The sequence below is a fragment of the Varanus komodoensis genome, unplaced genomic scaffold (assembly GCF_004798865.1).
Source record: "Varanus komodoensis strain SLA01 unplaced genomic scaffold, ASM479886v1 scaffold76, whole genome shotgun sequence".
Taxonomy (NCBI): domain Eukaryota; kingdom Metazoa; phylum Chordata; class Lepidosauria; order Squamata; family Varanidae; genus Varanus; species Varanus komodoensis.
The window spans coordinates 2457172-2485150 of record NW_025336429.1 but is presented as its reverse complement, the minus strand read 5'-3'; the positions used below and the strand labels follow the sequence as shown (position 1 = coordinate 2485150).

Genomic DNA, 27979 nt, shown 5'->3' with positions numbered 1-27979 from the left:
CATGATGGCTGGGGATGATGGGAATCGCGGCCAACGCAGCTGGACGGGCACCCGACGGGGGAAGACTGCAACCCTTCTGGAAAACAGTTTTTCTGGGGAAATTCTCTTGAAGGGTTAAGCTGACCGAGTCTCAATTCCTAGTGTGTCTTCTAGGAAGGAGGGTTGTAAACTGTTTTAAGTCACTTCCTGCTTTTAATTCCATCGCCTCCCCCCGTTTCCACTGTGGGAAAGATTCCACTGTCTGTCAATGGCTGGGCCAGATCTGGTGAGTTTCTGAGGGTGGGTGGGGGGAGACGGAGCTGCCACAGGGAGTTATTAAAACTCAATTAAGAAATACAGTCTTCGTGTGACCGAACTGGCTCCCCTGCTAGAGAAGCGGTGTCACGCTCGGCCCTTTAATAGGTTAGGGGATGGAGCGAATATGCAGAAGCGGCGGTGGATGCGGGGGGAGGGACCAGGAGACCCCCCCCCATCCCCAAAAAACCGCACACATGTTTATCCCAAGGCCAGGGGTGACTTGCAGCAGTGGGATTGCCCTACCCAGGTTTCCTTTCCCAAGTGCATGATGGTGGTAGAGACTGCATGGATTTATTTAATTCATTATTTCGCTGGCGGGGCTTTGCAAAGAAGCGTGTCCCTGTGCTTTCCCCGCTGTCCACCGGCGAGTTACTAGCATGCAGGTTCTTTGCTATCCTGCGGGGAGCTGGCGGACGAGGAGAGCTGCATTTCTATATTTGGGTATTCAGAAAAGGGCTTCCTTTCTTCGGAATTGCACTCATTCAGTTTCTGTGGCGGGCTCCGAGGAAAGACGGGGTGTTGCAGCCTCTCTCTGCTTGATCACCTGCATGCCCTCTCAGCTCGCCGGTGGTGACCAGCCTAGCGCTTAAAAGAGGGCTGATTTCACAACATGGTTTATCTATCTGTTAGCTTTCCATCCTGCCCCATTAGCCAGAAAGGTTCTCTATAAACCCCAAGGAGACAGGTCTCTGCCCAGGAGGAACTTACAGTCAGTAACTTCAGTACAGGAGAAGCTGGGGAGGGGGAGAGGGGAGTTAAATGGGGGAACAGTTCTTTTGGGCAGTGAGAGGTGCGGCAGCGGCTGGACCTTTGAGCCAACGCACAGAGCCCCAGGGCGGTAGACTTTGGCCACCCAAAGAATTACACGTAACCGGACCCAAAGAATTACACATAACCGGGGCGGCCACAAACAGGTCCAGCATCAGGACTCGGGCCGGCATGAATGCATGAATGCAATACCACTTGGGCCAATACCACTATGCAGCATCGTTTTTTCCTTACGCTTAATAACGCCGTAGAGTCAGGAGGCAGGTCTGCTGTACGTGCTTACAAATGCTCTGTTTATTAGCTGTACTCTTCCACTTCTACAACAACATCGTGCTTATTTCAAGGTTAATATGTTTCGCTCAGGGAAGCAGAAGCAAAGGCCATTTTAATCCTGTCATCAAGCCGGTGCAATTTTTAAAGCGAGTTTAAAGTGCAGTCCCATGCATGTTTGGACAGAAAAGCAAGTCCTGCAGCTCCCAGGATTCTGCAGCCAAACAGAATCTTGGCTATCCGTTGTTGGGAGTCGAAGGACTTTTTCTTCTAAATACGCATAAAATTGTGCCCTTAAAATGCAAAAGTATACACGCTTAGAGTTCCTTTTAAATCGGAATTTTTAAAAATGGAATTAAATTCAATTTAAATTCAAAATGAATTGAATTTTTTTAAACAATTTTTTCTTCACTCTAGTAAATCGGGAATGTAGACTCGTGGCAGATGCAGATGAGAAGAAAACTATTACTTGTGTGCTTCATGAGTTCAGAGTCTGAAATAACCTGGTTACAGCAGAATACGGGGATTGGGGAAATATGTCAGAGGCATTCCCAGACGGGTTCCAAGAAAGGATTTGAAGGAGGTGAAAGAGCTAGTATCTGGGAAGCAGATCTGAGGAAAAGAGTCAGCTGTTCCTTGCGACAGCTAAATAGATCATCATTATACAGGAGCAGTATTCCTTCTGAATGGGCACATATGCTTAGGCTGCCCCTACTTCCCAGAGACAATCCACATTCTTTGGTTTCCAGAAAGAAAAAAAACTTGTGTTGGGGAAGGAAATTAAATCTGTTGTCTTCAGAAGAATTTGCATGGAAGCCTGCATAAAACTGCAGACCAGTTTATGTTATTCAGGGAGGAGAAACAGGTGAATGATGGCCCTTGTTTTATCTCAGGTCAAAGGAAGGACTTCTTCATACAATACAAGATTAAACTCGTATGGGATTAATTTCATTCAGGTGCAGTGATGGCCACCCATTTGGACAGCATTAAATGGGGAATGGGAGACTCAGGTGACCTGGGTTTTCGTCCCTGCTTGGCTGTGGAGCTAACTGGGTGACTTTGGGCTAGTCAGACTCTCAGCCCAGCCTACCTCACACGGGTGTTGTTGTGTGGATAAGATGGATAGCAGGAGGAGAAAGATGGAAGCCACCTTGAGTTCTTGTAAGAAAAAAGGCAAGATGTAAATCGAATAAATAAACAACACATCCATGGAGGAGAAGGTCATCAATGCCTTATGAATCTGAGGGCTATATACTGCCTCTAGAAGCAGAGGCAGTCTGCATACCCAATGGCTGGGGAACATGGGCAGGAGGGTTCTGTTGCTTGTGGGCTTCTCACAGACAGCTGTTTAGCTGTGAACTGAGAACCAGACTAGATAGACTCTGGTGTTTGTTCTGGCAGGGCTATTTTTATGTTCAACCCTATGTGTACTTGCCTGTTGGCCAACAGGCATAAGAACCATTAAAACAGCCTTACATTTTTTGAAGTTATAGTCAGCTTCATAGCGCTCCCTGATTCTGCGCCAGGTGCAGGAAGGGCCCGGACCACAGTGCAAGGGAAGGCATTGTCCAGCGAGTAGAAATGGGACCTCGGCAATGTGAAATGATCACTACTATTGTTCGGATTAATTGTATGGTTAAGTTTATTTATCACTATTATTTCTAGGTATTGGTGTTTGCATTTGAGAATTTATTTTCTGTTTATAGAGCACTCAGAATGGCTGACATCAATGAAGACAGAATAGGAAATACTTAAAGGAACAGAATAATGATTAGGGGGAAAGATCAATTTAAAAACAGTCTCATCTAAAAGCACCATAAGGGCTGCAATAAACCAGCTATAAACCTAAGACTGAGAGCAGCAGGAGAATGATGTAAGCCACTTTGAGTTCTTTAAAAGGAAAAAGGTAGGATATAAATCTAATAAATAAAACAGCGGCATGACTCGCAACGTTAACATAACAGGGACTTCTCATATTTGCTGATTTTCTAAACATTTTTAAAAATTCAAAGGGCCAGTAAAATGAGGCCCTAACAGATCTCTTTTAAGTGGTGCAGCCCCATAGAATGTGGGTTAGTTGTTATGAGTGCAGGACCGTGACCCAGGCGATCTGGGTTCTAGTTCCCACTTGCCCATGGAGCTCGCTGGGTGACTTTGAGCCAGGCATAGACTTGCAGTCCAACCTACCTTACAGGGTTGTTGTCCTGAGGATAAAATTGAGGGGAGGAGGGGAACTATATTTGGAATTGTATTTGAAATATATATCCCCATATTTGAAATGTTCTCTCCAAGGACATTCACCCAGCACCTTCTTTATATGCTTTTCAGCACCAGGCAAAGACATACCTTTAAAAAAAAATTAGTAGTTGATGCCACTACACTTGTATTTTATCTGTATTTTATTTGTATTGTGTTCTAATTGTTGTTGCAATCAGCTTTATCATGGTTTTAGCTTATGATTTTGAGCGCCCAGAGGTGCTCTGGCACAACAGGTGGCATAGAAATGTTTTAAATAAATGAATAAAATAAATAAACTGTAGAAATTGCCTTGAGTTCCTTGAAAGGACAAGAAGGCAGGTTATCAATAGAAAGAATTATAATTAAATATGTATTTATTTTATACCGTCCAATAGTCAAGGCTCTTCTAGAATAGCAGAAGTACCCGTCTCTTTATCTGCATGCACCCCTTGAGGCATCCTGCAATAGGGCTGGATTTATCATTGGACCAAACTCAGTGGAAATTACAGGTCCCAAATAATTCATTTATGGTGTCCTGCTAGACAAGAACTGTATACCATGGTTACAGAAATAACAGTTGGAGTAGCAAAACTGAGGCACAAATATCCCTCATGGCTGCTAACTAGATTGTTCTTGTTGACCTTGGGTTTTTTTCCCCTTCTGCAGGAATAATCTCTTCTGCGGGGGCTTTGGCTCCTCCTACGCCTTCCTTCCGTAAGGGGTCAGCCTTCACACAACGGACTCGGCAGCCGGTCTCCTCTCAGGTACGTCTCAGGTACGCAGCGATGTGTGCTTTTCAGTTCACTTTCTGAGCTCTCTAGAAGATCACACTCAGAACTGCAAGTGGATACAGACGCCTCCTTGCTCCTTTTTCATAGGAATGGCTGGACAGCCGTCATAACTCGCAAACGAGTTTGCTTTTAGCATATTATTCCGGGGGTGGTCAAACTGAGGCTCGGGAGCTGCATGCACCTCTTTGAGTTTATTTTGCATCTTGCCAATCACTGCTCAGGGTGCCCGTGGGCACCCACCTGCCACGGCTACTGCCCGCGGGCACCTGCTTGCCACTGACCAGTGCCCGTGAGTGCCCACTTGCCACTCTCAGACATCTGACATTTACCATACGTGGCTCTTCCGTTGAGCAAGTCTGGTCACTCCAGCATATACCATCCTTCCTCAGCCTGTCGCTTTGCAGATATTTTGAGACTACAATTCCCAGTATTCCATTCCTGACCACCAGCTGTGCTGGCTGGGGCTGATGGGAGCTAAAGCCCAAAACAGTAAGCTGAGTCGGCTGCTTTCACCCTTCCTCGAAGGAAAGTTACTCCGGTCTTTGATCATTTTGTGGATGGGGAAAGAAGATGTTCGAGCACGGAGTTAGGAGGGTCAGCCAACTGTGCCCTCTTCCAAGAATATTCCATCGCTTCCCCCCAGGCATTTCTGTGGCTACAGCCTGTGCCCAATCCTTGCTGGACTATTTTGGAGGGGAAAGGTTCCCCCTGCAGGTTTCCTTTAGTTCTGCAAAACTACCCAGCATGGTAATAGCTTCTTTTTTTCTCAGTGGCCTGGTTTCGGCTGCGGAATGCAGCACCTGAGTTGACTATTGGTGTTTGTGGCAGTGATGGCACATTATGACATGTCTGAAATAGCACCCCACTTGTGGAATTCACTTCCACTGGAGCGCCATCTTCTCTCTTACAAGCCAGTTGAAAATGTTCCTTTTCTCTAACTATTTTGCCCAGTGGGTTGACTTGGTTTGAATGGATTTTATACTTGTTTTATCATTGCTACCGCCGCATTATGAATTTCACCTGCCATACAATTTTTATTTACAATCTTACTCTCTTTTAACTAAAGGGTGTTTTCAATGGTTTTATTTACTGAATGTTCAATGTTTCAGTCCAACTTTTTATGTTTGTTGTTTTTCTTTCTCTTATTATTTGTTCTTTGTATATTTTGTTACATATTTCTTAAAATCATTGTTAACGGGGTTATTTTGTCTGTTACCGTCAAATATATTGCAAGCTGCCTAGATAACCTTATGGCTAAGGGGTGCAGCATACAAGATCAATAATAAAATAAATAAATAATAAACATTAAAGCAAGCACGGTTGAGTCTTCAGCCCTTTCTGAGCCTTAGTTTACGATTCTTTGGATTGGAATTTTTACCAACATGTCCTTATTTTCAGTTGTGAGGCATTCATGTTATACTATTTATTTGCAACATTTCTGCACTGCTCCATATCTAAACAGATTCTGAGCAGTGAACAATTAAAAATAACAATATGACTAGAATAACAAAATAAGAATAACACAGAATAAGTGGTGAGTAACAGCAAAGAAAAAAGACCAGATTCACACAGTACAATAAACTATAGTGGCATATAATGGTTTGCAACATTGGCATATAACAACGGCACCTTTATTGTTATCTTTCCAGCGCCAAGTAAAGACATTTTTATTCCCCAGACATTTTAAGAACTACTGATTTAAGGTTTTATATTTTAGGAAATTTTAATGACTGTTTTTATCACTGCTGCACCTGAGGTAATTTTACTGACTGTTGTAGTTATCTGTCAGGGTGCACTGCATTTATTGTATTTTACTATACGAATTTTTTATTTGATGAATTTTATGGTGGTTTTTAAAAAATTGTTATATGTTTGTTCTGGACTGTATATAATTGCTATATAATTTTGATAGTTATATGCTTGTGTCCTGGAGGGCTATAGGAGCAGTAAATAAATATAATAAATAAACTGAATAGCTTGTCATCTTGTTTGAACCAGTTGTTAGGTTAAAACAGAATCAGTAAAAAACATATTTTTAAAAAGGATCAGGCTATAAAATGCTTAAATTATAGTACAAGACAAATACATGTGTGTCTATCTCTCTTTTCTGCAGAGAGAAGTTCCTCTGGCTGGCTGGGATCATCCATATTTCCCTTTTTTTTCACTGTTCCATTCAACGGTGTTAGTGACTTTGGGGGCCCAAGAAGTGGTGTGCTTCCCGCTTCTTCCCTTCCAAATCCCAGCTGCATTTGCCTTCAAAGCAGAGACGGAAAATGAGGGCTGAACAAGGCGATCCTTTGGCAGAAAGTCTCCAGTTGGAGCATGGGGTGAACAGAGAAGGGCAAGGCGTGGTAAGCTCTGAAGTGCCTGGAAAGTCACCTCCTGCCATCCATGTTGGAGGTAGCAGGGGCTGCTGGGAAAGAAATGGAGAAAGCATTCTGGGTGAGGAGAATGTGTTCTGCTTTGATGGAGCACCACAGGATCAGATGTTGAGTCCAGACAGGCTTGTGAGAGAACCGGTTCTGACCAAAGTAAGACAGAACCCAGTGGGGAAAAACTGCTCTGAAAACTGTGTCCTGGAAGTGGGCCTTGGAGAAAAATTCCTACTGGGAAAACCCGAGGAAGATCAGGTAACCGTGTTGCATTCCAGTATTTTCAAGGACAGAGGGTGACAGCTTGGCCTCCATGGTCCCTCACATTAGCTGTGCTAGCTGGGGATGATGGGAGTTTAAGGCCAAAATATCTGGTGGGCTGCAAGTTACCTACTCTTATCCAAGGGGGTACATCAACCATTTTCAAGGGGGTTGTCTGTGGAATGAACCACCTTATAGAGTGATGGATTCTCCTTCACTCAAAACCTTCAAGCAGACACCTCTTGAGGGCTTTTAAGGTCTGGATTTCCTTGGAATCTGCAGGGGTCGGAGTAGGTGGGCTCTACCCAACCTCCCCTGGCTCTATGGTACTAAGGCCCATGTTCCACAGGCGAAAAAGAAGCATACATGTATTTCTTCTAAGGAGATCACTCTTCTCACCAGAGATTTAATCTGAGACCATCTGGATAAAAAACTCTTCCAGGAAACTATGCATTCCTTCCCTGTTTGTTTGTTTTTATCCTGTCCTTCAAAGAACAAAACAGGAATTTCCTGTCATCTAAAAATAAAAATACGATCCTTGCAGCATAAGAAGAGCCTGGCACAATCTTGTCAAAACCCTGTTTGTTTGTTTAGCTGAAGTGTTTTTATGGTGCTTAAAAATGCTACTGGATCTGCTTACCTAGAATCCATCAGACCACAGGCTTGGAGTCTAAAAAGACACAACTGTAAAGAAAAACCCCCCTCCTTCTATTAAAGAGCCTTCAACATTTGGAGGATCAGATTCTGTATCAGATAAAGATAAAGAATCTGCCGCTGAAATGGTAAGGCCAGAGAACCAGGAGATAAGCTAGACAGTGGTTGAGAAGTGGATACTTTCAAGTCCACTTGCAAAATTTAGTGAGCATATGAATTGAGGAGAGGCTGAGGGAACTGGGTCTTTTCAGCCTGGAGAAGAGAAGATTCGGAGGGGATCTGTTGGCGACATATAGATAGATACGTGAGGGGGTGTCACACGGAATTGGGTAGAGACCTGTTTTCCCCTGTGGAGGAGGGCAGGATGCATTGCAATGGAGCAAAGTTCTGGGAATCAAGGCTCAGTTTGGATGCCGGGAAGCACTTCCTGACATTTAGGACCCCGAGGGTATGGAATGGGCTTCCACACGAGGTGGTTGAAGCCCCATTGATGAGGATGTTCTAGGATAGGCTGGACATGCACATGGCGGGCATGTCATGAGCAGACCCAACTGGAGCCAGGGGTCAGACTAGATGACCTGGGAGGGCCCTTCTGACTTGCTCTATGTTTCTATGAACTGGCAGGGGACAAATCTAATTCAGGGATTTGGTGTCAACTAAACCAGTTGAGAAACCTCAGATGGTCCAGACGACTGGCCCTGAAAGAAGAGAACCCACCTTGAAGGTGTGGTTTGTGCTTTCCAGTTTGAAAGAGAGGAGCGGTATCAAGTTTGGAATCAACTTTGGATCATTAACTTTGTTTTCCTAATGGCCTGCATTCTTACTGCACTTGTTTCTTTTATTAGTGATTTGTGCAGGACTCTTCATTTGTACCACAAAGTCAGCCTCACTTGAACATAATAATAAAACATAAAAACATAATAAAGACATTTTCTTGGAAAGATATTTTCTTGGTTTAGTTGGAAGGAAGAGGAGGAGATAAGCCAGGAGAACAACACACAAGGGAAAGGGAATGAGGAGGGAAGAGTTTAATCTTGTTCAGAATCCTGAAATAAAGTGGAATCAAAGCAGTGTGGTCTTTACCTGGAAAATAAACATCAGCAGTGGCAAGAGCTCCCAAAGCAGGGAAGAGAATTCTGCAGCCCAGGTACTTTCTGCCAAGGCCTTCCTTGCTCACCATCTGGGTCACTTGCTGGCTCTAGAGAGCTTTTGCACAAGAGGTCAGAGCAGAACGGAGAGACTCCCGGAGGCAGAGCCTTTTATCCCTCTTGCACAGCGCAGCAATCATTCCTTTTTCTTTTTGCAACAGGAGCTGCTGGTGGACGTGGCTGCGAATTCCCCCAGGGCAGATGGGGCACCTTTGGGCGTGTGGCAGAAGCCGCCGATGAAGGCGACCACGCAGGAGCGTGGAAGTGCCGCCGATGATCTCGGTAAGGACTCCTTGTGGCTCGAGGTCTTGGATATTTTGTGACTGCAAGTTCAGTGCTGCCTCTTGCCAAGAGGTCTGCTGTTCAGGGGACTCTGGTTTATGCGAGGCTGCCTTTGCAATTGGGCAGGAAGCTACACTGGGCGCAGAGCATCACGGCCAGGTTGGTGATGGGAGCAGTCAACTGCCAGCATATACACCTATGCTGAGGGAACTGGACTACCTGGCTATGTGCTGCTGGGCCTTTCTTAAGGGCCTGGACCTTATCCAAAGCCCTAAACAAGTAGGACCAGGATTCTTGTCTGACTCGCCCTCCAACCTAACTGCACAGTCGCTGCACTCAAGAAAGCAGAAGGTGCCTCCTCTGCAGAGTAACAGTAGAAACACTTAATGTATCTTTATGCTTTGGGGAGGGGAGAAAACGCCTTAATTATTTGATGGATTGATTGATTTCTATACCACTCAGCCACTGATGCTGCCTGGGCAATTTATATCAATGATGTTTTTTCAGGAGCTTGGAAGGAAAATGCAGGAATTCCCAAAGCGGGGGGGTTTACTTGTACTCCGGGTAGGAACAAAAGAAACGAAGGAGTAAAACTTTCCTATTCTCTGTAGCCACATCAGCTTGCTGTGTGCATCAAGAAAAACCCTCTGGCAGGCTGCCGGGATTTCAGAGGGCTGGTGGCCCACTCTGTGGAATTCCAGTTTGAATTAGGCACAGTAGCTGCGTCATCCGAAAGGTGCCAATGGCCGGGAATTGAAGTTGTAGTCCAACAAATCTGGAAGGAATGAGGGTGAGGAAGGCTGACCTGGGATGTGAACACATCACCATCAGCATCAAAACAGCACCTTCAGCTGGTGCTGAAGAGGCAAATGTATCTGTTTGGCCACCCAACTTTGGAACAACCTTGCTATGGCCCATACGGCACCACATTTGCCAAATTTCAACACCAGGTTAAGACAGCCATCTTTGTGGAGGCCTTTAATGATCTCTTTGGTCATCCAGGGGCCTGATGGGTTTAGCCTGGTGCCTTTTTTCTTCTTCTCGGCTGGGTCTTTTTACCATATTTTTACGGTATTTTAAGCTATTTTAAATTAATGTCAAATTCTTTTAACATAGCTGTTTTATGTTATTTGCACTGTATTTTATTGCTGTGCTTTACACATGGTTGTAAACTGCCCAGAGAGTCTACAGGGCAGTATAGAAATAAAAAATAAATCTCTTCACACAAGAAAGTGAAATATGAAGGTTTTTTAAAGGATAACTAATTTGCCATCACATTTTATGGTAACTTTTATCTCCTTTGCAGGCAGAGGGGTGACACCAGAGATGCATTTTGGGGCTTCTCCAGTTTGCGGAGGAGTGGAAACTGACACAGTAGAGTCTGATCAGGTAGGAGAAGGTTCTTCAAAAAGAGATTTTTTAAATGTTTCTTCTTTTGTTACAAAGACCCCATGCATCTGACTCCCCTGCTGCAAATTTCCCAGTTGGAAGGTTGTGGATTTTACTGATTTTTCAACACCAATCTTTACTTACTTATTTTCAATCAAAATATACTTAAAATGCAGCAGAAAAGAAAAGAAAAAAAAGAATGGGTATTATGTGTGGGGAAGAGTTGTGTCCCAGTAGGCTGCAGTTACAATGCATCACCACCCTCTGCATTCTGGAAGAGGGACCAAGATATTTTCCTTTTAGCTTGACGTTTTGTTATAGTTTTAAGATTATTCTGCATGTTTTAATATGCTTCTGTTCATACTCCTGTGTTCTAAAATTTTGTAAATTCATCATAATTATCATAAGAGGGTCAAACCATTCCACTAGCTAAGTTCTGCCGAGAACATAATGCCAATGGGTGGCAAATTTATACAAATTAAAAAAATAAAATCCGGGAGACTACAGCTAGTGCCAAAACTAGGAAAAAATATCCTGAAGGCAAGGAGTGGGAAAAGGGAAAGCTTTGTCCCACACCTTAGATCTCTGTTGACGAGAAAAGACTATGTTTCATTTTACCACTTCCATCCTAAGAAAACTTTCCTCTGAAGTAACTCACGTTGGTTTGGATGAAAGTCTCTTTTAGTGAAACCAATTTGTTTTAGTTTCTGAGTTACGATTTGGTTATCATTTGTACTTGAAGGCTAGGCCCTGAAAGCTGGCGAGCAAATGCTGCAAATAAATACATGTTTTTTTCTTACAAGTGTCTGGCAAAGACAAGGGGGAAGCTTGCTTGTTCCAGCAAAAGCAAAAAGAATAATTATGCGCAGAGCAGGTGGGCAGCTGAAAGACACGTACGTGTCTCTCTCTCTCTCTCTCTCACTCTCCGACAGGACCCATTTGCCTGAGCAGGGCAGCCTTCGAGGCCTGATCCTGGCTGCTCCACAAAGCCACCACAGAAGGTGTCAGGTGACACAAGGAGCCAAGGAGCTCCCAGCCAGGCCTATAAAAGGAGCCTACTCCATCATGGCTCCTCAGTCACGTGGAGAGATCCGCTTGTTGACTCTTACGTATCTGAAATAATTTCTCGGCCGCCTATAAGGCTGGGACCTTCCCAAAGTGGCAGAAACAATAAAAACCACATGAAGCGGATACAATAAAATCTTAACATGGGATAAAAAACCCTCCGCATCTCATTCAGTGCTCCAGTGATGGTGTGCGCTACCCCGTAAAACATAGCCAGGCGTTTGTTTTGCTTTTTTACGCAGCCATTCTTTCTTGTTAGTTGTGGCTGTTTTAAACTTTTTAATGCTTCTCAGTATTTAAAATGTTTTACTGCATTCTATTTCCATGCTTTGTGGATTGCTGCAAACCACCCAGAGAGCTTTGGCCATGGGGAGGAATAGAAATGAGATGAAATTAAACAACCAGCTCCCGGTCTTTACCAAAAGAGACTGCTGAGGTTAAACTCCCCAACCGAATTGCTCTTCTTGTCTGACAGTTGTTTCTTTTAGTCTTAACTAGCTACACTGAAAATGATGTCACCCTTTTTCAGTTTTGAGGCTGTGATTGATCCTGATCATTAATTTCCCTGGAGAAGAATATAAAAGACCTTGGAAGGGTGCCTTTTTCCAGTCGGACTCAGATGCTTTCCAGTTTACTTTTCATAGGGGCCAGGGAAAGAAGAATGCTTAGACATTGTTTAGGACTCTTTGCAAGGATATAAATCTTTCCTTTCTTTCTTTCTTGTAGGGCCCCGTGACCTTTGAGGAGGTGGCAGTACGCTTTACCGAGGGGGAATGGGGCTTGCTTGATCCTGGCCAGAGGGCTCTCTACAGGGAAGTCATGGTGGAGAATTATGGGAACGTTTCTTCTCTGGGTAACATGTCCTTCGTTTTTTGCTGACTGATGCTTCTAGCTACGGAAAAAAATGTCTTCTTATCATTGTCAGATAAAAAGAGAAAAAAATAGGAATTTGCTGTCTCAGTGTATGGCAGTGGTGAGCCAGCGCAGGGTACTGGTTGGGAGTGCAGGACTAGAGACTCCGGAGGGGATCTGGGTTCAAGTCCCTGCTCAGCCATGGAGCCAACTGGGTGACTTTGGGCCAGTCACAGACTCTCAGCCCAGCCTACCTCACAGGGTTGTTGTTGTAAGGATAAGATTATGAGGTGTGGGGGAGATAATTATGTAAGCCATCTTGAGTTCTTTGGAAGGGAAGATGGAGGGATAGCCATACAAATACATAAATAAAGGGTGACTAATTTAAAAGAGTAGAAAAAATTGTGGTGCCACATATCCTGACCACACAAGAACAAACTTCAATATGTGTGTGTGTGTGTGTGTGTGTGTGTGTGTGTGTGTGTGTGTGTTTTTTGCAGTGGGGGGAGATTGGAAGATTATGTTGGGAATTACAGAAAACAATACAGCAAAATATATAAAATTCCATAACAGAACATAATACAGCACTATACAACAACTGTAGATTATGGTAAAACAACTTTAAAATACTATAGTCACATCTGTATGCAGACAGATAGAAGATTATTTATTGTAAACAAACCAACATGTACAGTCTAAAAAGGGAATGGCAAATGCGTTTTTACTCTACAGCCTTCTTCAATGGCTATTATTATTAATAATAATATATGTCATAATTATTGTTAATAATATTTCTTACATTTCAGTATTGCCTGTTGGCTGAAGCTCTTCAGGCAGTTCACAAGACCGTATTAGGATGAGCAGGGCAGGCCCAAAATGTCTTGCTGCCTGAGGCAAAGGCCAAGGTGGCGCCTGCAGAAGTTGCCTGGACCGGCAGCTGAATCTTATGCCAAATCCAAGCGGCGCGAGGGCAGTGTCCACCTCCCTCAGGGCAGCTTCGGTGGTCGGGGGCTGCCCCCGTTGCCCCCCACTTACCACCCAGGCTCTGCCGCCTGGTCGGTCCAGTCCTGGGGGTTAGGCAGTCTTCTTCAAAATGAATCCCGAAGGCACAGTATCTGATTCGCAGGCCATGTGTGCATATAATGTCACAATAAAATATTTATTATTTTATATAATTAATTTATATAATATTAATGTATATACTGTAAGAATACATGTTGAATAATTTAAAACTTTATAAATTATAGATTAATTTAAAAGCAAAAGCTTATCTGTTTCGACCTGGCCAGTCTCTGTCAGGACTCAGATGGGGCCGTGGCTTGGCTTTGGAGCACCTGTTGCGCATAGAGAAGGCCCCAAGTTCAATGCGCAGCATCTCCAGGCAGGGCTAGGAAGGACTCATCCCTGGAGCGTGGCTGCCAGGCGGTGCTGGCAATAGGCTAGGTAGGCCTTCCCCAACATTGTGCCTTCCAGGCGCTTCTGGTCTGCAACACCCAGGATTCCCAGTCAGTGGCGCTGCCGGGTGGGAATTGTGGGAGTTGCGGTCCAAATGCCTCTGAAGGCCACTAGGTTGGGGAGGGGTGGACTAAGTGGACCATAGGTCCGATTTCGTGTGAGGCGACTTCCTATGTGCCTATGACTCTTTCGATAGAAAGATCTAGATAGATATACATCCCCCTAGTATCCATTCTCTGTAGAAGAGGATAGGGCCCCTGCTTTTCTTGCTTTTTGGCTGAAGACAAGGTCTAGCAACAAATTGTGGCTATGATTGCTAGTTGGGATCTCAATGTTCAGAGGCAAATGACAAGAGGGCTGTTCTCTTCCATCTTGCCACTGTTTTTTTCAAAGAAGTGATATTTATTATTTATTTATTTATTTATTTATTTATTACAAACATTTGTATCCCGTCCTTCTGACAAGTGCTCAGGATGGCTTATATATTATAAAATTAGAATAATACAATAATAAAACCACAATTACTAAAACAATATAAAACAGAACATCATAAGCTAAAAAGAATAGAAAATGCAACTGTGAGAAAGGAAAAAAGGAAGGCAAAAAAAAGCTTAAAACATCTAAAACCCTTGATTATTAAAATGATGGTTGAATTAAAAGGTCTTTACCTGGCGCTGGAAAGAGTATAATGTCATAGCCAGGTCGACCGCTCTGGGGAGGATATTCCATAGTCTGGGTGCCACTGTGGAGAAGGCTCTCCTCTGGGTAGACACCCTCCGTACTTCCTTCAAGGAGGGTTCCCGGAGCAAGGCCGCCCCTGCTGATCTTAAGGGGCATGAGGGCATATAGGAAAGGAGGCGATCCTTCAGGTATTCTGGAACTAAGACATTTAGGACTTTATAGATTAATACCAGCACCTTGAATTGGGCCCAGACTTCAATTGGGAGCCAGTGTAGCTGGTAGAGGACCGGCGTTATATGAGAATAATGACCGGCCCCCAACAGCAACCTGGCATCTTTATTTTGTGCCAGTCGAAGTATCCGGACCGTTTTCAAAGGCAGACCCATGTAGAGCGCATTACAATAATCCAACCGGGAAGTTACTAGGGCATGTATCACTGTTGCTAGGCAGTGCTTGTGCAGGTAAGGATGTATCTGATGGACCAGCCAAACCTAGAGGAAGGCACTCCTTGCCACCACGGTCACCTGGATCTCTAGGGATAGCTCTGGGTCAAGGAGCACTCCCAAGCTGCAGACCCTGTCCTTTAGAGAGAGTGCTACCCCATCCAGGACAGGACCAAAATCATTTACCTGAAAACCCAAACTGCCCACCAACACGACTTGGTTTTATCTGGATTGAGTCTCAGTTTATTGGCCCTCATCCAGCCCATCACCTCAGCCAGGCACCGGTTCAGGATAGCCACCACCTTTTTGAGCCTCTGCAAACCTCAAGGTTATTGCAAGTCTTCTAATACCTCTCCTTTTTGTACAGGTGGTACAGTTTTAGGTAAAGAAAGGTAAACTTTCTAAGTGGTATTAGAAGGAAAATGTTGCTCAGAAGCATCTGAAATAACTGATCCTAGTTTTGTTTTCCACTTCAGAAGGACCTCCAGTTCCTAAACCAGATCTTATCTCTTGGTTGGAAGACAAGAAAGAAATATTTGACCAGAGTTCAGGACTACGAGCAAAGCCAACAGGTAGCGAGGCGGTTTTGTGTGTGGTGGCACCATTTGCGAGAATTGTGAGATTCCCTTGTCAGGGTGGGAGATTTCCCTGCTTAAATCTTCTCTCACACCTGGGAGCGAGCGTCGTACTTGGGGCATGGATAGAACAGGCAGGCAGGCAGCAAGGAAGAGGCCTATGTGGTCTTGTTTTCTGGAGAGGAACAGCTGAGCAGGGCTTTTGCTGAAGTTCTCACTGGTCGGGTTGAGGGAAGGGGCAGTTCTGCCTGTCTAGCGTTGGGCCACCGAGCATTGGGCTTCCAAGTCCAAGGTTGGGCAGCCTCTGCCTCTCCGCCTCCGCTCCCAATTCATTATGCAGTCCTGCTCTGTTCGCACTGGCAGCAGTGCAGGGCAGGGAAGCGGATGACAACTGCCCAGAGTGTCCACTGTTGGCAGTGGTTGTCCTGCTCCCCTCAGTGCCCCAGCACAGTGCTTCCTGGGATACCAGCTGGAGGACTGAGGGAGAAAGAGGAGGAGGAGGCGGTGTCACACTGAAAACCAATACTATGCCTGATGGTTAGCTGGGCCCAGTCCTTCCTGCCACCTTGGCAACTTGAAGCCTAGAGTAGCTGAGAACTTCCCTGGGCTTAAGGTACCCTCCAAACCTGCCTCTGTTTTCTGGATTTGGATGAAACAGGAATGATGATTCAGTTGAGGTTTCCTTGATTGAAGAACAAAGAGACTGTGAATGCAGGCTCATCTGTTTATGTATATAATGATGCCTCCCTTCATTATGTTGAAGGACAGTGTATAAAGTACATTAAAATAAAATAATAAAATAGCAAGAGAAGAATTGTCCAAACAGAACCCGTGAAAATCACCCTGGAAATATTTTTTTAAATAAGTTTTATTTGAGAAATTATAATCCTAAAAAAGAAAAAGAAAACTACTAACAACATCCATCATCCAAAACATCGAGCCCGCTGGGTCAGCCCCCACACCCTTCTTTTTCCATTTATGATATCTTAAAATCATATTTAAATCTATGCAAAGTCCCGTTTCTCTAGCCAATAATAAAAAGAGTCCCAAGTTTGATAGAAGTCAGTATCTTCTTTCTCCTTCAATGATAGAGTCAATCCATTTCTGCACAGTCCAGGATCTCTTTTAGAATCAGTTCATCGGTGGGTAATTCTTTACCTTTCCAGTGTTGAGTGAATGTAATCCTCTCCGCAGTGATTAAAAATCACCCTGGAAATATTGAAATAAGGGAATTTAAATAAAGTGTGGTTTAGCCAGCGAAGAATTCTGTCGCACCTTAAAGGCTCATGCACTGATTCTGGAGCAGGCCTCAATATTTATTTATTTATTAATTAAAACATTTTTATGCCTCCCCATTCGCCGAAGCCTTGGGGCGGCTTACAACAATAAATTAAAACCACATAAATTAAAATATTTAATTTAAATATTTAAAGCATTACTGAGGGTTTCCAAGATCTATATGGCAACACTGAGACTATCCTGAGACTTTTATGTATAGGACAGGGTATAAAAGTTTTAAATAAAGAAATAAAACTTTTTTAAAAAATTAAAATCCAATAATGGTACATCTGATGTGAGAGCCAGTGCAGTGCAGTGCTTAAGAGTGCAGGGCTGGGACTCAGGAGATTTGAGGTTTAGCCTCCACTCGGTCATGGAACTCATGGGCCAGTTACAGTCTCTCAGCTCAGCCCACCTCACAGGGGTGTTGCTGCGATGGTAAAAGTCAGAGGAGGAAGAGGAGAATTATATAAGCCACCTTGAGTTCCTTGGAAGGAAAAAAAGGTGGGATACAAATATAATTAATAAATAAATGAAATATGAGGCTTCGGCAAATGGGGTGGCATAGAAATGTTTTAATAAATAAATAATAATAAATAATAAAATATGATGTCTTCTGGGGAGAATGATAAACACTGAGGCCCTGGAAATTCAATGCAGACAGAACTGATGGTGATAATTTATTGTTATGTGCCAATAAGTTGTTTCCAACTTATGGCAATACCATGAGTGAAAGCCTTCCAAAAGGTCGTGTCCATGACAGCCCTGCTCAGCTCTTCTGAAGTCAAGACTCCTAAATTCAAGGGGCTTCCCTGGTGAGCCTGCCCATCTCATGGTTGGCCCTCCTTTCCTCCTCCTGCCTTTGACCTTGCTTACAATGATGGTCTTCTCCAGGGAGCCTTGTGCTCTAGTGACGTGTCCCAAGTCATGTGCCAGCCTTGAGTTTTGTCCTTTTAGTTTCTACAGAAAGCACTGGCTTGGTTTGATCTAGGACTCTCTCATTCATCTTCCTGTCAGTCCAGGGTATCTGCAAAGCTCTCCTCCAGCAGACGGAGACGGTAGCCATTCATAAAACAGCGGCTGCCATTACTGGAAGCGTCTAGGCCAGTTAACCCTCACGGAGAGTGTAAAAGGATCTGTGAGATCTATCAAGTGTCTGCCTCATGCTCGCAGGCTGCTTTTGCTTTATGCCCAAAACTCTGGGTTGTGGATGGGGAAGCAACCCAAACTTTGAAACCAAGTCTGGGGGGAAAGTCTGCGATGTTTCCTCCTCAGAAGTATGGGTTCCCATGTCACAATGAACAATCCAGTATTCCTGGGCTGGTTTGGAAAATGGATGTAAAGTGGAAATGTTAACTTTGTTGCTAATTGTGAAGTCGTGCCCGACCCATTGCGACCCCTGGACAACACTGCTCCAGGCCTTCCTGTCCTCCACCATCCCCCAGAGTCCACTCAAGCTCACACCGACTGCTTCAGGGACTCCATCCAGCCACCTCATCCTCTGCCGTCCCCTTCTTCTTTTGCCATCTATTGTTCCCAGCATTAGGATCTTCTCTAGTGAATCCTTCCTTCTCATTAGGTGGCCAAAGTATTTGAGTTTCAACTTCAGTATCTGGCCTTCTAAAGAGCAGTCAGGGTTGATCTCCTCTAGGACTGACCGGTTTGTTATCGCCTTGCAGTTCAAGGGACTCGCAGGAGTCTCTTCCAGCACCACAATTCAAAGGCCTCAATTCTTCAGCGCTCAGCTTTCCTTATGGTCCAGCTTTCACAGCCATACATTGCAACTGGTAAAACCATAGCCTTGACTATATGCACTTTTGTTGGCAGGGTGATGTCCCTGCTTTTTATTATGCTGTCTAGATTTCCCATAGCTTTCCTCCCCAGGAGCAAGCAAGCGTCTTTTAATTTCTTGGCTGCAGTCCCCGTCTGCAGTGATCTTGGAGCCCAGGAAAATAAAATCTGTCACTACCTCTATTTCTTCCCCATCTATTTGCCAGGAAGTGATAGGACTGGTTGCCATAATCTTAGTTTTCTTGATGTTGAGTTTCAAGCCAACTTGTGCATTCTCCTCTTTCACCTGCATCAAGAGGCTCTTAACTAGGAGATGCTTAAACCATGCTGCTCGTGATATCCGATGCAAGTCAGAGTCTGCCTTCCTCCCAACAGTATTTCTGCCTCTTCACTGAGACCATTGCGGGGGAAGGAAGAGGTTTAAGGCGCCACTTCTGCCTTACATACTTGATGGGCTTGATTCCAGCAGGTGATGCCTGGGACAATAAAAGCAATGGAGGAGCTGAAGAGATGGCGTCAAAAGGAGGTGAACCTGAAAAGGTGGAGGAGGATGTTGGGAATCAAAAAACAGCAGAGACGCCAGAGGAAAACCAACCGGCAGAGACATGGCAGGAGGAAACAGCAGGTATTGGCTACTCTGCTTGTGCGCTTGCTTGGGGGTTTTATCCTTCTTTTCTATGAAATCCATGACTAGGGACAACAAATACATCCCACAACTAAATTAATATTCTGGGCTGTTTGCACCTATAGCTAAGGATTCCAGCCAACCATGTCCTTCACCAGGAGGGGATATGGGGAGGGGATGATGGGAGTTGTGGCTCTCCAAGGCCACAATTTACCCTCCTCTGCTGTAAGGTGCTCAGTCAGGGCATTCCACTCTCTGCCAGTTCCCTTTTCTGATTTTCTTTTCCCACTCACATGGCTACTGAGGCTGCCCCATTCTCATTGGGCTATTTTGAGTTTGTTTGGTTTTATTCCCTCAGGTTTCAACCCTGTGTTCACGTTCCACTGAATTCCATAGGGCATACTTCTGAGTAAATATGCACAGGATTGTGTTGTTTGTTTGTTTTTTAAATAGCTTGTACGTCTATAAACATCAGAGCTTCCTCTGACATGCTGATTCTTCCCTGGTGTATCTTGGTTCGGCTCTAAACATGAGATTATGACAAGAAAAGTCATACTGGATCAGACGCTCTAGTATACTGCTTGCACAGTGACCAAACCATATTCCCCATCAATGTATATACATAGAGGTAGCATATAAACATGAGGATTGGTAGCTTTTCGTTGTTCGAGAGCATAAGAAGTGCTACGCAGGATCAGACCAAGGGTCCATCGTTCTGTTTACACAGTGGTAAACCAGCTGCCCACAGGAAACCCTCAAGCGGTGCATGAGTGTATCAGCACCTTTCCCTCCATGCGCCCGAGCAACTGGGGTGCAGGATCCTGGGGGAACGCTGTAGCCATCTGGATGACTGGTCCTGCGTAGCCGTCTCTGTGAATTTGTCCAGTCTCCCTTGGAAGACACCCAGATGGGTCGCCATCACTGCTTCTTCACACGTCGCAGAGGGCATTCCCTACAAGAAGTTCTCCCTTGGTCTGTCCTGAATCTCCCACCAAGCTTCATGGGATGACTCCTTTGGGAGGGGGAGGAAAACATCCCCCTCCCGGCTTTCTCCACCCCAGGCCTCGTTCTGCATGTCTCTGCCTCATCTCCCGTTATTTGCTTTTTTCAGAATGTGTAAAGATAAACCTGGAGCCCGATGCTTTGGCACCAGAAGTGTCGGTCGAGCTAACCGTGTACCAAAATAACAATGTTCTCTGCTATGATGCTTTTCTACCTCCAATCCTTGCAAAAAGCTGAACACATAAATGCTCTGTGCGTGATGGTTGTGGCAGCTGGTCTTGACTGCGTATCTGAGAACCAAGGACAAGAGTAGTACTGTTGGAAGATGTGGGTAATGCGACAACATTTTGTCGCATATCCCACTTATATTATATTGAACTGTCCTGGGAAGATTAAATTGGAGAGCCAGTGTGATGTCACCATTAAAGCGCTGGACTGAGACTTGGGCAATCTGGCTGCCAGACCCTTCTTAGCCATGAAGCCGACGGGGTGACTTTGGGCCAGTTGTAGTCGCTTTAATTAACCTACCCCACAGGGTTGTTGTGAGGATAAAATGGAGAGGCCATTTCTGTAAGCTAGCTTGGAATCCATGCTAGAGCAAATCGGGGGATAGAAGTATACAGGAATAATTAAATAAAATGTCTCCTCTACCTGTTTTCATGTATGCATTTATTTTTCTTAGATTTATACCCCAGCTTTTTATGCCAAAGAACTCAAAGCAGCTTACATAATTCTCCTCCTCCTCTCAGTCTTATCCCCACAACAACAACCCTGCGAGGTAGGCTGAGAATCTGTGGCTGGTCCAAAGTCACCCCGTGCAGGGTCTAGAACTTAGATCGCCTGAGTCCCAGTCCTGCGCTCTTAAGCACTACTCCACACTGGCTCCGTTTAGTTCTTCTTCAAGTCAGTTTGAAAAACCCATCTTGAAGAGTACGGATCATTTAAATGCGTACAAATATACCTGAGCGTGTTTTCAGGAATCTCTCTCTCCCTCTTTCTGCCCCATAGATAATGAGACAGTGACCCTGATTAGCGTAGAGAACTTTGAAGAAGAGGGCCTTGCACTGGAAGAATCGCTGGAGGCTCTACCAGGAGGGTCCCAGGAGACCGTTTCCTTCGTGAACGAGGCGGCCGAGAGTGAGTACCCATTCCAGGCCACGGGGGGGTGGGGGGGCACCTGCAGCCCTCTGCCAGCTCCCTCATGCTTCGGGCCCCCACTTGCTTCTGCTCCACCCACCTGGAAGTGACTTTCTCATCCGCCTTGCGTGCTTGTGCAAGAGGTAGAAGTACAAGAGGTAGAAAAGGGAAGGGGTGGCAAAGGCAGGAAGCACTGCACGGTCCCTACAACGCTGCAAACTTCACCCACCAGTTGAATTTTTTGATGGGTCAACAGCCCATCCCAGGAGAACATTCCCTCCCCCTCCATGATAGAGAATCGGGGCTAATTTTGCACTTTATTGGGCAGGAACACATGCATACGAGTCCCCGCATTCACGCATCACCCTCAGAAGTTTAGTGGGTCATGCCCACGGAGAAGGACCTTTTTAATTCTTATGTCTATATTTTAATTTATGTGGTTTTAATTTATTGTTGTAAGCCGCCCCGAGGCTTCGGCGAATGGGGCGGCATAAAAATGTTTTCATCATCATCATCATCATCATCATCATCATCATCATCATCATGGCATCCTATCAGTGCAATGAAGCTCACCTCTCTCCAATTCTGATGTCGGTTTGGTGCCAGGCAAAAACTTTCTGATTTGCACAGATATTCCAGCAGGTGATGTAAATTAACCCAGATTCGGTCTCATCTGCTTTGCTGAATTTCATAGGATGGAGCCAGGATTTTCCTTCTGTAAGAGAAAGAAACTTTCCACTCATGGAAGAGCTTTGATTGTGGAAGTTCTCACTACTTGGTTTTACTTGATTCCCGATGCAATGGCTCTGCCCAGTCTGAAATGTCTCCTGATCCTTTGTGTAGCCTTTTCTGGGTTCTGGAGAGCTGTTATGAGAGGGAAGCCCACTCAAGTTAATCTAGTTTAAATCTGGACCCCATCTGATGGATTTAATTTTTGCTTCTGCTGTTTCTCTTTTTGTTGCGTTTCATACATTTACTGTCTTCACACCAAGAGTTTTAACAGAGCAACATGGAAATTTGCAAGCCGGGCTCCCCAACCCTGGGCCCTCCAGATAGGTTGGACTATGAGTCCCACGATCCCCAGCCTGCAAACTTTTCAGGGGGTTTGTAGGCAGCAGAACAATTCATCCAGCACAGAAATAAATATGGTTTGTTCTGTCTGATCTTGAATGATCCTCCTTACCCTCTTAAATATTTCTCTCCTTCTCTTCCTCATCTACTAGGTGACGGCTGGGAGAGTGGAAGCGAGTGGGAACCATATGAGGTCTTGTCAGATGATACAGAGGATGAAGACATTGAAGAGAACTATCAGAATCAGGAAAGGCCTGGAAGAAATGAGGAAGATCAGGCAGAAGAGTGGAAAAATAAGCCCAATTGCCAAGGCAGTGACTTCAGTGGAATTCCAGTTCAACCAAAAATATACAAAGGCAAGAGGAAGAACCAGTGCAAGGTTTGTGGGAAGAGCTTCACTCGTAAGGCCAGCCTAAAGGTGCACCAGAGAATCCATACAGGAGAAAAGCCCTACAAATGCACTGTCTGTAGCAAAGGCTTTTGTGATAAAACCAGCTTCCTTAGACATCAGAGAATCCACACGGGAGAGAAACCATACAAATGCCCAGAGTGTGGGAAGAGTTTTAACCGGACCACAAACCTTATTACACATCAGAAAACCCATGTGGAAACCAGAGAGAAAACATTTCACTGCTCAAGCTGTAGCAAGAGCTTTTACAACAAGTACAGTCTTAAGACTCACTGGCGAAGCCACACTGGAGAAAAGCCGTATAAGTGCTCCAGTTGCAGCAAGAGCTTCTGTGATAAATCGAACCTTGAGGCTCACTGGAGAGTACACACAGGGGAGAGGCCATTTGAATGCACGGAATGTGGAAAGAGCTTCAGCGATCGCAGGACCCTTCTTAGACATCAGAGAATCCACACAGGGGAGAAGCCCTATAAATGCACGGAATGTGGGAAAAGCTTCAATGACCTTGCGACGCTGCTGAGGCACCAGAAGATCCACACGGGGGAGAAGCCATACAGATGTACGGAGTGCGGGAAGAGCTTCAATCAGAGTTCACATCTCATCAGGCATCAGAACACCCATGATGCAAAACGCCACAAAAACAGTTCTCGGGGGGCCAAGACATCGGTCGGAACCAATATTTTCTTGGATATCGGAGGGTTCACTCAAGAAACCTATTATGGATACACTCACCCTGCAGAGACCTTTCACTGGCCACTTACATCTTATACATCCACCACGGAAGCAGGAGAAGGGGGCATGCCAAACTTGTGGACGATTGAGGAGACTTCTGTCGGAGAACAAGCCATCCTGGTTATGAAAGAATTCACAGAGGACAGCACCTTAACACTGTGAGTGCTCTGGGCATGGGAAGTGCAGCCCTGCTGGGCACGATCCACCTGCTCCACTGAGAAGCCATAGTTGTGTTCTGCTCCTTTGAATATGATTGCATTTCCAGGAACTGATGCTTTGCTCTGAAGCCTGAGAGAGGGAGACTCGGAAGACCTTTGCTTGGAAAAAGACTCTTTAGAAAGAATGACGTTAGTTCCAGTTACTCACATAGGACTTGAGCCTTCCCATCTCAGCCCACTCACTGCTTGGCATAGAGTGGATGTCCACAATTTACCGGGGCAAGAATATAGGGAATTTCAAAGGTTACCTTTAGGATGTCTGTGTTGGAGAAGGAAAAAGGAGACAGATTACAGATTGCTGTTTTGAATGGCCTTCAGTAGAAGCTTCAAACTCAGCTGCTTTAAAAATTGTGTGTGTTTTTGTTTTTGTTTTGCTTCCAAATTGATACTCCTGTTTTTTCAGGCCAGCTGGAAGCAAAGCATTTTCATGAGATCCAGCAACTTAATTAGTGAGGTAGGAATCGCATCTCTTGAAGAAGGAACAATGGTTGGGGTTATACGAAGACTTTTCCTTCCTCCCCGTTTTTCAAATCGGATCAGGTTTAATTCAGTCTGGATAAAGAAAATGAGAAATACTCCTTTCTCTGAAATACACTGACAAAACCCCAAATTCTAAAGGGAAGTTGTTAAAGGCTGAGCCATTTGATATTGCTAGATGGCGGATGCAGACTGTTACGTTTGTAAGGTGATTAATGTTTTTCTGCAGCGAAGTTATAAAAGCAGCAGGAGGGACATAATCAGACCAAAAGATAATTATTTCATACACAAAATTAAAGAAATGTAGGTTGTGATGCAATGAATACTTAGATAGAAAAAAATCCTACAGCAGTCAGGATTCCCTGGACATGCTAGCCAGGGAATCCTGGTTGCTATAGAAACTTTTTTCTTTCTTAATATACATCGGCTTGCAACCTAAATTTCAGAACCGCATTTCAGTGGCCGGCATCTGGAATTGTGCAGGTTAGATATCACAGGGGCTTTGAAGGGTGTCCTTTTTTGAAATCAAAGAAACCCCTCGCACATACATTGCAACACTAGCTGGAAATATTCAGCTGGGTTAAATTCTGTTACAAATAATAGCCCGAACCAGACATTTCAAATACGCAAAAGAGCTGTGTTGAAACCTGGAGACAGCAGGGACTCCCAAGGGAAGAGCAGATGTTCTCTTATATTGAGCTTTGGAACCAGCAAGTCCCCAAAAATAGTCTGCTGGCATTCGTGAACCATGCTGTGGGCCCATCTTCCCCAACCGTGTTGGACAACATTCCCATCATCTCCAGCCGGCATGGACAGTGTGCTTTTTGATGCATGGATATCTGAGAGAGCTTGTTGTGCTTTTTCGTGTACTGGCATGCAGTTTCCATAGTCCGGCCCAAGAGCTGAGCATGCCAAAGACCATTTCTTTCAGTAGGTTTAACTATGCTGCAGGCCATTTACGTCCATGGGTTTTAGCGCATTAAACTGTGGTCACTGAAAATCCCAACTGAGAAAAGAAGATGTAGTCAGTCATCCTATGCTAATACACAGGGAAGAAATGGGAAGCCCCACTTTCATGTAAAAGCTTGCTAAGTCTGCACTTTGGATTTTGGGAAATGACTGGGTCAGAGGTCACAAAGGCTGGCAGTGCGATCCTAAGTATGCCTTTTGTGGCATTAAGGTAAGTCTGTGCAGGATTGTCTAGGACAGCACAGAATTCCCTCCACGGAAGCAGACAGAATCTTCTCCGGGGAATTCCCCATACAAGGCCATGGATTTTCGTATGTGTGGAAGCAATGGGTTAATCACTGCAAGGCAGAAGCACACAAGTCTTCAATGGGCGTCCCAACAAGTTAACCCCTAAAGGAGAATAAAAGTTGAAAATTGAAAAGTTGAAAAACGATCAAGCCAATTGTGGGTAGCAGCAGCTGTGAAAAAAGCATGAAAAGGTTTTTTCATGCTTTTTAACTCTACAGCAGATATATGGGAAGCTGTATATGGGTCGGCTCCATTTCCGCAAGGACACTTAAGTTTTTTTCTCGAGGCTGTGTTTCCCATGCAAAATTCCAGTTGTCTTTTTAAGGGTGCTGCTGGAAAAGACACCGTAGGGGGTGGCCTTCTCCGACCTGCCACCTGCCAGGTACGAGACCACAACTCCCATTATACCCAGTGAGCAGGCAGTGGGTTGTGCTGGCTGGGGATACTGGGAACGGTGTGGTCCAACACCCCAGGAAGGCACCAGGTTGGGAATGGCAGTGTTACAGAGTAAGGTCCTTTGAATACAATGGGAATTGTTTCAGAATAAAACATGCGTAGGATTGTGCTGTAACTGTATTATAAGCTAGAACTATGATTAATAGTAGGAAAAGCGAGCGTAGTGGATGCATGGGGTGTTTTGTGAGCAGTCAGAAGGGCAGATGGGCGTGAGCAGAAGCTCTGTGCGAGTACGTTGCCTTCCATGAATGCATTTTGAGTTTTTGAATGATGAGATATTAAATAGTCAGAAAGAGTTAAGCAGACACTGCCCATAACTTTAAAAAAATGCCGTAATGCATGGCCCTTTAAACCTTTTTAATCTTCTTCAGGCTAATGTGAGATAAAGGGTTGGGCCCAGATTTAAGGGGGCGAGTGCGATGGCAACTGGGGGTTCCTCTTCCTCGTTTCTGTGGCAGCCCCTGGAAATGCCCCGTAGGGTCTGGAGCGCTGCGGATGGGGTGGAGCCGTAGGGTAGGCAGGTTCACCCAGAACTGGACTAGTCACAAAGGAGGCAAATCCTCAATCTAACCTAATTATCCCACATAGGTGAGATAACGTGGGAGAAAGTTATTTCTTATTAGATGGTTTAACCTTGTTTTAGTAAACACTGACACTTACTAGTTAATGGGGGAAATTGGGGTGTAAGTAGGTCATTTTTAAAGGCACTTGGTACTATTTGAGATGTATTGTTGAATGTCATACGAAGACACCCTGGTCTACCCTCACAGACATGCTCTGGTCTTGAGACTTGCCGGAAAGGCTAAAAACAAGTGCGTCATAAGCTAGTTTTGAAACTTACCGCCAAACCTAAAAGGAACCCTTTACCCATAATGTGACTGAACCAAGGATGGCATTTTATCATCTACCAAAGGTCCTTGGGTCTGAGACCAGGGGTTGAGATGTGAAGCTTCTCAAATTAAGAATACACCCCTCCACAGCCCAGGCTCTTGTGACCTTAATATTTTCACAAAATGTTTACTTGTTTCAAAGTTCTGCTGTCTCACATGCATTCTGTGTGTTTAGTATTGTTTTAGATTTTGTTTATTGTTATTTGTACTTAGTTCACATTATCACTGTTTGTATTACATTGATTTTTTTCTCATTTTAACCTCATTGGGCTGGATCCCATCTTAGTCATACTTTGAGCAGACCTGTTGAAATCAATAGGCATGAACTTGACCATGACGACTTAAGGCCTGTTGATTTCAGTGGGTTTATGCCTGGATCCAACCCACGACTTTTAATTTTTAATGTTTAATATGATTGCTATTTACCCTGTAGAATACAGCACTTTGGAATAACTTACAAACCAAGTTAGCATATGCAAGTGAAAGCAACCAGAAGTAGATGGGGAATAATCACTGTGATCATTCGTGGCCTATTAAAAGATCTTTGATTGGAGGACTCCATTCTGAACACTTCTAAGAGAAGTGAATTTGCAAATGTAAAGGCCTTGGGCTGTAGCTTTGTCAACCATGTTTTAAAATTCGGGCATAAAAGCATCTGACCACTGGCCTCTGCTCATTCAGTGTCAGATCCAAACGGGATCTCCTCCTCCGGATTAACCCCATCTCCTCTTTTGCCCTTCTGTAGGACCTGTGTATGTGTGTGTATTTAAAACTAGCTGGCTGTTGTAGGTGGCTGCCTTTATTATGCATGGGTTGCTTTTAAAGGATTGTACTGTATACATATTTTAGTGCATTGACGAAAATAAAGAGTCATGAAATGGAAATGTTTCTTTCTGGCAACATTAACATTCTGTAAGCTGCTTTTCACAATTTCAGATTTCATACGAAACCCAACTGTGGCATCTTGATGAGAAACTCATGAATCTAAAAAGAGTACTGTTTTAAACTGGGCATGCCTATATTTCATCAGAGATGAGTAAGAGATGAACACTGCATGGGCAATCATACAATTAAGGTTACAAACATGGGCAGTCA

General features: G+C 44.5%; 1 protein-coding gene across 1 annotated transcript; it reads left to right on the top strand.

The window, feature by feature from the left end:
* Window positions 1-231: 231 nt before the first annotated feature.
* On the top strand, window positions 232-27772 carry LOC123035094 (zinc finger protein 19-like). The gene is made up of 10 exons (XM_044452965.1): window positions 232-265; window positions 4240-4337; window positions 6478-6715; window positions 8961-9081; window positions 10388-10470; window positions 12262-12388; window positions 15443-15538; window positions 19077-19235; window positions 21246-21374; window positions 22598-27772. The coding sequence occupies exons 3-10, from the start codon at window positions 6638-6640 to the stop codon at window positions 23746-23748; spliced, it is 1944 nt and encodes a 647-aa protein (XP_044308900.1). The 5' UTR covers window positions 232-265; window positions 4240-4337; window positions 6478-6637; the 3' UTR covers window positions 23749-27772.
* Window positions 27773-27979: the final 207 nt, after the last annotated feature.

Excerpts from the sequence above, each read along its gene's own strand:
- LOC123035094 (XM_044452965.1), top strand. The coding sequence starts at position 6,638 with ATGAGGGCTGAACAAGGCGATCCTTTGGCAGAAAGTCTCCAGTTGGAG. Across the intron at positions 6,716-8,960 it reads ACAGAGAAGGGCAAGGCGTG|GAGCTGCTGGTGGACGTGGC; the intron begins GTAAGCTCTGAA and ends TTTTTGCAACAG. Across the intron at positions 12,389-15,442 it reads TGGGAACGTTTCTTCTCTGG|AAGGACCTCCAGTTCCTAAA; the intron begins GTAACATGTCCT and ends TTTCCACTTCAG.